General features: G+C 38.6%; 1 protein-coding gene across 12 annotated transcripts in view; it reads left to right on the forward strand.

Annotated features, from left to right (window-relative positions):
* Positions 1–3,975: 3,975 nt before the first annotated feature.
* RUFY3 (RUN and FYVE domain containing 3) overlaps positions 3,976–9,141 on the forward strand; it is a 61,431-nt gene continuing 56,265 nt past the window's right edge. For 3 of the 12 annotated variants that reach the window (XM_005881617.2, XM_005881621.2, XM_005881622.2), the window contains exon 1: positions 4,064–4,872. In XM_005881617.2, coding sequence (XP_005881679.1) covers positions 4,695–4,872 — 178 coding nt within the window. In that variant the 5' untranslated portion in view covers positions 4,064–4,694. Of the gene's footprint in view, positions 4,873–9,141 lie in introns of all 12 variants that reach the window. The other 9 variants (XM_014529487.1, XM_014529490.1, XM_014529491.1 and 6 more) reach the window with 7 other exon arrangements.

The raw sequence follows: 9,141 nt of genomic DNA on the forward strand, positions 1-9,141 counted from the left end.
GGCACCCCAACCCCCCAATTGGCCCTGCTCTGAGCCCGACCAGGGGCTGCACCTAGGGATTGGGCCTGCCATCTGCCACCCGGGAGCGGGCCTAAGCCAGCAGGTGGTTATCTCCCGAGGGGTCTCAGACTGTGAGAGGGCACAGGTCGGGCTGAGGGACACCCTTCCCACCCCCGCCAGTGCACAAATTTTTGTGCACCAGGCCTCTAGTAAATTATATTTGTAGTAATATTTTAAAAATAAGATGATCTACACCATATTTAGAAATGATTGTACACAGCAGGAAAGGCCCATGCTGAGTTCTCAGTTTTTCAGAAAATGCCACTTATTAAAAACCTGAGCTAAATGTATAAGGGTGACTAAATGGAATATATGGTTTGTGAAGCATTAAGGTGTAAAGTGTGAAAGCTGATAGAAATGTCCTCTTTTTCAAATCTTAAATTTGTTGAAATTCATGTCTAGGAAATTTCATGAGGACCTTGCTTATGGTTTGTTTTTTGTTTGGTTTTGTTTTTTGTTTGTTTGGTTGGTTGGTTTTTGCTTTGTTTCTTCTTATTTTCCCTACGTGAAAATGTAATCTTTGGGATGGAGTGCTGAAGTTGCAAAGCATAGGAGGTCACATGGACTTTGAGGCATCAACACAGAAGCAGTTTGAAATCCCAGATCTGCCCCTCACTAATTGTGTGATCTTGGGCCAGTCACTGGCTTACCTTGGGTTTCCTTGTATGTAAAAAGGGCTTATCAATATCTACTTTGCAGGATTCTTGTGAGGATTTTTTAAAAAATATATTTTATTGGTTTTTTACAGAGAGGAAGGGAGAGAGATAGAGAGTTAGAAACATCGATGAGAGAGAAACATCGATCAGCCGCCTCCTGCACATCTCCCACTGGGGATGTGCCCGCAACCCAGGTACATGCCCTTGACCGGAATCGAACCCGGGACCTTTCAGTCCACAGTCCGACGATCTATCCACTGAGCCAAACCGGTTTCGGCGTGTGAGGATTTTTTTACGGTATCTATAAAACCTCTTTCAGAAAGTAAAAATTCAATAAATGATGGTTACCTTAAGCAATAATTTTTCCACATTGTATAACAGGGACATTGGGCATAACAAATCAGTCTTTATAATAGTAACTGAGTAAATATACTTTAAAAGGAATGTAACTTCCAGGTTTGAAATGTGAATCTTGTTTGCTTTGAATCAGTCATAATGTGGAAAAGATGAGCTATGTGAACAGCTAGAACATAGTATTAGTCAGATCATCATCTTGGGTTTGAACTTCACATAGGCCTATTAATTCTGTTTAGGGCCACAGGCTACCCCAGCCCTCCTCATAACTAGTTTACAAATATGTGCCTTTATTCACAAGTGGGATTAAATGAGAAAATAGTTCACTACATCTTGTAATTAATATGTTTATGAGGAAAAATTAGAATATGAGAAAAAAATCAAGGTTTATATGTCTTACTGATGACTTAATATTACCTTTATATTCAAGGCTAATATGTGTACTTGTAAAGACTCACATGTAAAAACTGACCAATATTTAGAATTATTTTATTAGTCTTCTACAAATAGTGCTTGTTTTGTAGTAAATTCATTGCTTACGGACAATGAGTATCTGTTCATGCTGAAGACTCAAAGGTGTTTACCTGCAAACAGGTATAGCTAGATAGTGGAAGTATAGGTTTTCCTGCCCATCCACAGTTCTTCTGAAATGGCTGCTAATACCTCCTCAGACTCATCGGTCTGGGAAACTCAAGGAAAACCAGTGTGGGCAGGTTTTTGTCTCCTTGGCAAAATTTTAGTTGCTTTGGACTTCCCTCCGTGTGTCCTCTAGCTGACTCTCGAGAAGGACCTTTGGAAGGAAAGTTAACCAAGTTTCTCTGATTATTAACCTGGATGTTCTATTCCTGGTGCTGTAATCAACCTGAATCTCCTATTCAGGGGTTAGTAGATTGGTTGGTTGGTAAAAGGATTGTTTGTCGTGGTTTGTGATAGGCTAATTGGGGTGTGGGTGGACCACAGGGAACCCCAAAGCATTCAGATTTACTTATGTATTCACTGTTCTATATTTTAAGACTGTATCAGTGACCTAGAATCTTGATGTCATGTATACAAATAGCCAGGCTTGTTTGGCATTGTGGTTCCAGGAACTGTTCAGTATAAGACTTTACATGAGTGTTTACTATGTTTTGAAGTACAGAGGGGCCTTGACTTACGAGTGTCCCGACTAACGAGTTTTTTGAGATACCAGCTGTCTCTCGGCCGATTTTTTGCATTGAGTTGACAGAGTAATTTGAGTTAATGAGCTCGGTCTCAGAATGAATTAAACTCGTAAGTCAAGGCCCCACTGTATTGCATGGCTTAAAGTGAAACTATATCTATCCCCTTTCAGCTTTAATATGTAAATGTATATAGCTAGAAAGAAATCAAACTGTAATTAAATGTGAATGTGTTAAGTGAAGGTTTGTGTTCAGTATTTGGATATGCAAATTCTGTCTCCTCAAAAAGTGGTCTTGTCTTATTACTGCATGCCCAGTGTCTGGATTGCTGCCTGGCAACCTAGAGTACTCTCATTGAATATTGAATGAATGAATGAGTGAATGAATGAATGGATGCATAGCCCTGGGTCCAGATGTAGGATAATGTTGAAAGAGATTTAAATAGAAATGAATAAACCTGGAATATTTTATTTTCCTTAATAACTTAAGGATTTTCTTCCTAATTTTAAATATGTATATACTTATATACATTTTTTACATTATACCAGTTTGCCTTCCTCTAACAATATAATGTTTGTTTACCTACAGAATCTGGTTCTTAGCATTTTTTCATTGAGCTTAATTTTATTCATAAAGCATTTATGAAATTTTGATAATCTTCTAGGAGAATTTTTTTCTTTTAGTTTTCAAAAATTATTAAATCAAGATATCCCTCTGATAAATCTCTAAAATGGAATAAATCATATTGGGATATATTTCTTGAAGTTGTATGTTCCTCTTTACAACCAGATCCTTAAATAGAAAGAAGAAAAAAAAAACTTGTTTTCAATCATCCAGAACACTGTCAAAGAAAATCTTTATCATTCCTTATCTCCTTGTTATTTAAGTAGCCCAGAAAGCAACGTATAAACGTCTCCTTGGTTAATACAGATATGCATGTGAGTCGGTGGGTGAGTTGGTCGGCTGGTTTAAGAGAATATGAAAATGTGTCCTTAGGGTGTTTCCAGGATGGGAGAATTTTAAAAATATAACATAGTTTTATCTTCTGATTAGAAACACAGTACATGCTTAGTACAGAAACTTGGTAAATACAGCAGTATTAATAGGAGGTGAAATTGGCATTAATCAGGAAGGATTTTACTTTTTAAATTCAAGGGTTTTTTTCTTGCATTTCTGTCAAATCTAAAATGTCAGGTTTTTGTGCTTTGGAGGAGGGAATTACAAATGCCTGAGAGTATAATATTTAAATTGAAAATCTGCTTTAGCTTTTCTTAAAACAGCACCTTTAGCAGAGTAAAGAATTTTAATATCTAGCCCTAGCTGGTTTGACTCAGTGGATAGAGCATCAGCCTGCAGACTCAAGGATCCCGGGTTTGATTCTGGTCAAGGGCACGTGCCCGGGTTGCGGGCTCCATCTCCAGTGGGGAGCATGCAGGAGGCAGCCAATCAATGATTCTCTCTCATCATTGATGTTTCTATCTCTCCCTCTTCTTTCCTCTCTGAAATTAATAAAAATATATTAAAAATAAAAAAACAGATTATAAAAAAAGGATTTTAATATCTAGGTATATAAGGATAAAAGAGACGTGGACTATGTGCTTGTTAAATTAATCTAACTGCCTCTTATGTTAATTGTCCTCCTGTTAGGCAGCCTTTATCCCAAAGTAAGGGGAATTGATGAGGATCTGTGTGCATTGTGTTATGTCTGATCACAGTTTGACTAGCACAGTCTGGAAGTGGGTTGTGCAGGATGAGAGCAAGCAGCCTAATTGCTCTCTCCGCATCAGCAGCATCTATAAAGCATCCTGGGAATTGCTCGCCCTGCGTTCAGAGCAGCTGGTCACATGAGCCTGGATTTTCAGTTCAGTTCATTAGTCAGCCATTTTGGTCAACACCCTGCTTACTGCGCACAACCAATCCTGTCAGAACTCAGCATCCCGGCTCATCTAAGCAGATCCTGGAAGTGATTCTGCAGTTCAGGATTTTGTTAAAGCTAAATTGAAAATTTTGTTCATTTTTTTTCCTTTTGTATTTTTTTTTTTCTGCACAAAGGAGGAGGATTTTTCACTTACACATGCAGAGGCCAGTTTTTTAAAACCAGCTAAAGCGGCATCAGCTGTGCAGGATTTAAAGCCTATAGCTCAGCTGAAGAAGAAGGGGTAGGGGAGGGAAGATAAAAGGAGTGAAGCTGAGAGAAGACAGCATCATTTTATTTTGTTATGTGGTAGAAACTGTCTATGGGAAAAGATAGTGTAGAATTGTTTATCTTGAACAGTTGGTTCTTAAACCATAAGATATTTTTCCTTGTGTGTGTTCTTTTTTAACCTCCTGCACCCCTTGAGAGCTTTGTTCCAGAGCTTTGGATTTGGGGGGTTTGGGCGAGGAGGTTTTATTTTTGTCGGGTGTGTGTGTGTGTGTGTGTGTGTGTGTGTGTTTGTGTGTGTGTTGTGGTCCCAGCTGAGTCATCATGTCTGCTTTGACGCCTCCAACTGATATGCCAACCCCCACCACTGACAAGATCACACAGGCTGCCATGGAGACCATCTACCTTTGCAAATTCCGAGTGTCTATGGATGGAGAATGGCTCTGCCTGCGAGAGCTGGATGACATCTCACTTACGCCTGACCCAGAGCCTACCCATGAAGGTATGGTCAGACCCTGTCCATAGTATCTCACCAGCACCCTCATTGTTACAGCAGGCTGGGCGGGCCAGGGGCAGGTAGGAAGAAACCATACTCTAACCGTTAACCACCTTCTCTACTTTACTGGGAAATAAATATTTTCCCTGCCCCCTCAGGTATCCTTTCAAAAGATGCTGGTGCTTGTTTAGAGTTCTTTGTCTTTAAGCCTCTAAAGAGAACATTCGAGGTCATTTATCACATCTGACCCTAATCGATAATGAAAAATCTATTAACTTTGATTATATACTGAACTATTACAGAAATCACAGTGACTCTTAATAGAATAAGTTAGGACAGCCTGATTATAATTGTACATGATACAGTTGAAATACTCAAAGAATATCGTATCATCAGGTATAATGTTAAACAGGCTATGATATCTAGAAAAATATTTGGTCAAACATTATTGTTTTTTAAATAATATGGATTATTAGGTTAGATGAGAAAGCAGTTTTACATTCAGTGCTTATTTAATGAATATGGACTCTTAAAAAAGCATAATGCCTGAAAAGGTTAACATGATTGATAAGGTAATCCCTACCTATGGAGTCTTTTGGCCATTGCTTTTTGCAGGTTATTTGTGGTCACTATGATGACCCATTTGAAATTTCCATTGTCACTGCCTTTGAGACTTTTGTGTAGTCTTGACTTGTCACTTTCTAAATTGTGAGAGATTTTTAGCTTCTACCCCTTAATTCTCTTAATACCATAAGGAAGAGAATTAATTTGAGTCATCGCTCTAAGTTATTTTGTTTATTTTTAAGCAGTAATGGCCTCCTAGCTAGTGTTTATTCTGTGCCCTTAAAATAATAAAGAGAAACATGCTCACAAATGAGAGAAATTCTTCATAAACCTTTTCCTGATGTTTAGGCATATCATCTGCAAGACAGAGGGTAGAGGGGAAGTGCACATAGCAGATTGCATTAGGGAAAAGTGATTCCCTGCCCTTGACCTGGCCTTGCAATCTTTCCATGACTCAGATTTCACCCATTGTGTCTGCTAAGAATTTTATTTTCTCGGTTAGACTTAGCCTTGAGCAAGTATTAGAGAGGGTTAACCTCACAGAACACAAAGCAGTCATTTGGGGTGTGTCTTTAAGGTCAGTATTTAAGTCGTTTTTAAGACCCTCTGCATCTTGGAACAATTGGTTTGTCAGTTGGCTGCTTCCTTTAGCTCTAAGTTACAGAATGCACTAGGTAGAAGACATCAGCTGGAATTCCACACAATGACAGTACTATTTAAAACAGCCTTTGGGGATGAAAAATACATTTTTAGCAGGCTACCAAGAAATCTTTTACCAAATGTCTCAATTGGCATATTTTGTTTTAAAAAATATTCCCATGCATTTTGAAGTTGTGCAATGTGAAATATTCCCTTAATTGTAAAATCCAGTGTATCACTGTCTCAAAAATAGTTCTGAACAATTTTAGTACTTTAAGTATGTATTTGTTTTGTGAGCAAGATTCCTATGACTGAGCAAAAGTGAGCTATTTGGTTTATGTTAGCATTTGTAAAGAAGAAATCTGTTACAGAAGAGAGCTGTAACCTAAACTATAAGTGGCACATCCTTTCATTAAGGAAACAGACAAATGAGAAGTTCCCAACCCCTTAGAATCAACAATAGAGGATGTGAAGGAAATAGAAAATGCTGACAATGAACTTTGGAATTTTGCCTTAAATTTGGCAAGAAAAGCAAGAATTTCAAATGGTTGAAAATAGAAATAATAAAAGAAAGCCCAGGTACAGGAAAGCATCTGTAGGCGTGGTGATCTAGGCTAGGGAACCAGGTGGTACTTTTATTTCCTTGCTCCACTGGCTAATTCTGGATGTATAAACAGTCATTTAGTCCCGAGAAATGTCTGCTTTAACATTAATACCAGTGACAATTGTTAGGTTTAATTCAGCTATCAGCATTTAAGTGGTGGTCACCGGGCCAGTGATAATGTCAATCTCACCTTGTTGACAAAATGGAGCACCTGGCGCCTGGACACACAGGAGTATTCATAGAATGCTTCAGTGACCCACAGAGGGGAAGACATCTGACCACGCAGGTCCTACAGTGGGGCCCCCTGACTCCCACAAGAGAAAGTGGGCAAAAAGCATAATGTACCCTCTTAAAATGATAATATAGGCGGTGTAGCCTCAGCAATAGAAGCTTTGTGGTTTCCAACTTCTGTTCTCTGAAAACAGTTCCTGCTCTTCACTGCAGCCCACAGTGTAGGCCGGAACCTAGTTTCTGCCTAGCTTAACCCTTAAAAACATGGAATAAAAATATTCACTCCATTATTTTCATGCTATTAGTGGTCAAGGAGGATATCTCTGTCTATTTTTAAATACACTTTTTTAAAAACCAGGAGCAGGTCTACAAATCTTTATTATGAGTACATTTCCCCTAAAGACAAAAGCCTAGGATTGTTTTAACGGGGGAGGAGAGGGCTCAGGAAAGGCTTCATCCAGGAAATGAGACTTGGGCTGGACCTTGAGTGATAACTAGGTGATCACCAACCAGTGCATTTCAAATAGTGCCCAGTGAGCTAGCTCAGCTAGGGAATAGCAAGTAGTTGGGAGTGGTTCCTCCCTGATAATAAATTAAGAGGATTAAATGAGAGAGTTAATGTTTTTACAATGTTAATCCTGTATACATTAGTTTTTTGTGTAATAGTTATTCATTGACCAGAGGTTTGAATTGCAGCATTTGAAGCCAGATTGCCAAATATATTGCCATTTTAATGTTTTTGTTTTTATATCTAACATTCTGGAACAGTATTAAGGTGAACATTAGTAGTTTAAATTCATGTTTTAGCATTGTCCTTTCTCGGAGCTCTATAAACAAGAAAATACTTGGTTAAAAATAAAACTCAGTAAGAAATACTTGTTTTCCTATTAACCTTCTTTTAAAGATGGGAAATCCGATATTGATGTGATGCAGGATGATCAGTTTAATAAAGTAAAGCATACCATTTGGTTACAAAGACAGCTATAAGCTTTGAAATTACTTTTTTGACTTAGAAAAGTTCCTTCTCAAATACAGATAATGAGAGAAGGACTATGAAGAAGTGATCTATTGGACAAACACATTGAGAACCTTAGCTCATGACTTTGGCTTTAGGTTTACTGTAGAGCACTGTACATGATGGCAGACTTCATATATGTTGTTATTTCATAACTCTGCAGTTTCTCCCTGGTAGTTGTATTTTGTTTTAATGTTCATTTAAGAAAGCTGGCATTTATACTGTAATGTATAAAGAGAGAACTTATATGAAACATCTGTGAGTATAGTAATAAGACTGCACTACACACAAGGAATGTGTTTTGGTCTGTGAGTTGGTCAGAAATATGTGTTGAGCAACCCTTGATGAGTCCAGGTCTAGGGACTAAGAAAGACAGCCCTTGCCCTCTGAGTTCACCCTCAAGGTAAAGAGATGAAACAAAGATGTCAGAAGCTGCTATAAAAGAAGTATGAACTACTTAGTTGCCAAAGGACAACCCTGTTTCTTAGGAACCAGGATGTGGAATTCAAAGCTATACAGCACCTAGTGATCACCTTTCCCAAAGGAGTATGTGTGCAAGTTTGGCATCAGGCTTTTTCCATTCAATAGGGAATACTCTGCCAATAGGACATACTAGTAAGCAAGGAGAAGTACCCTGAAGGTGAAATGGAAAGTGTTTCTTAATCAACCACTGGCACGTGTCTGGTGCTGAGGTAACTCCAATGACATTTACTAAGGTACTTTCACTCCTTGATGTCACTGCATGCTAGTATAACCCCTTCCGGCCTGGGAACTGCATGTGTTTCAATGAAAAAAAAGTGTACATCCCAATAGGCATTTTGGTAGGTGAAGCCAGATGGCTGTTTACCAAAAAACTTCATAGTGTAACATGGGGTTCCACGAGCAGACTCTCCTTGTGGGTTCTTGTCTCACGAAGTTTAAAGAATAAAATTCGAGGACTAAAAGGACTTGTTAGTAAAAGTGTGGGAATCAATTGGAAGCAAATACAAACTCCCACATAGGGAGGGGTTCCCCAGGGGGTAACCAACCAAGCCTCTTTGTCTAAGACAGTGGTTCTCAACCTTCCTAACGCCGCGACCCTTTAATACAGTTCCTCATGTTGTGGTGACCCCCAATTTCATTGTTACAAATTGAACATAATTAAAGCATAGTGATTAATCACAAAAACAATATGTAATTATATATGTGTTTTCCGATGGTCTTAGGCGACCCCTGTGAAAGG

Source organism: Myotis brandtii, unplaced genomic scaffold, assembly GCF_000412655.1.
Source record: "Myotis brandtii unplaced genomic scaffold, ASM41265v1 scaffold681, whole genome shotgun sequence".
NCBI lineage: Eukaryota > Metazoa > Chordata > Mammalia > Chiroptera > Vespertilionidae > Myotis > Myotis brandtii.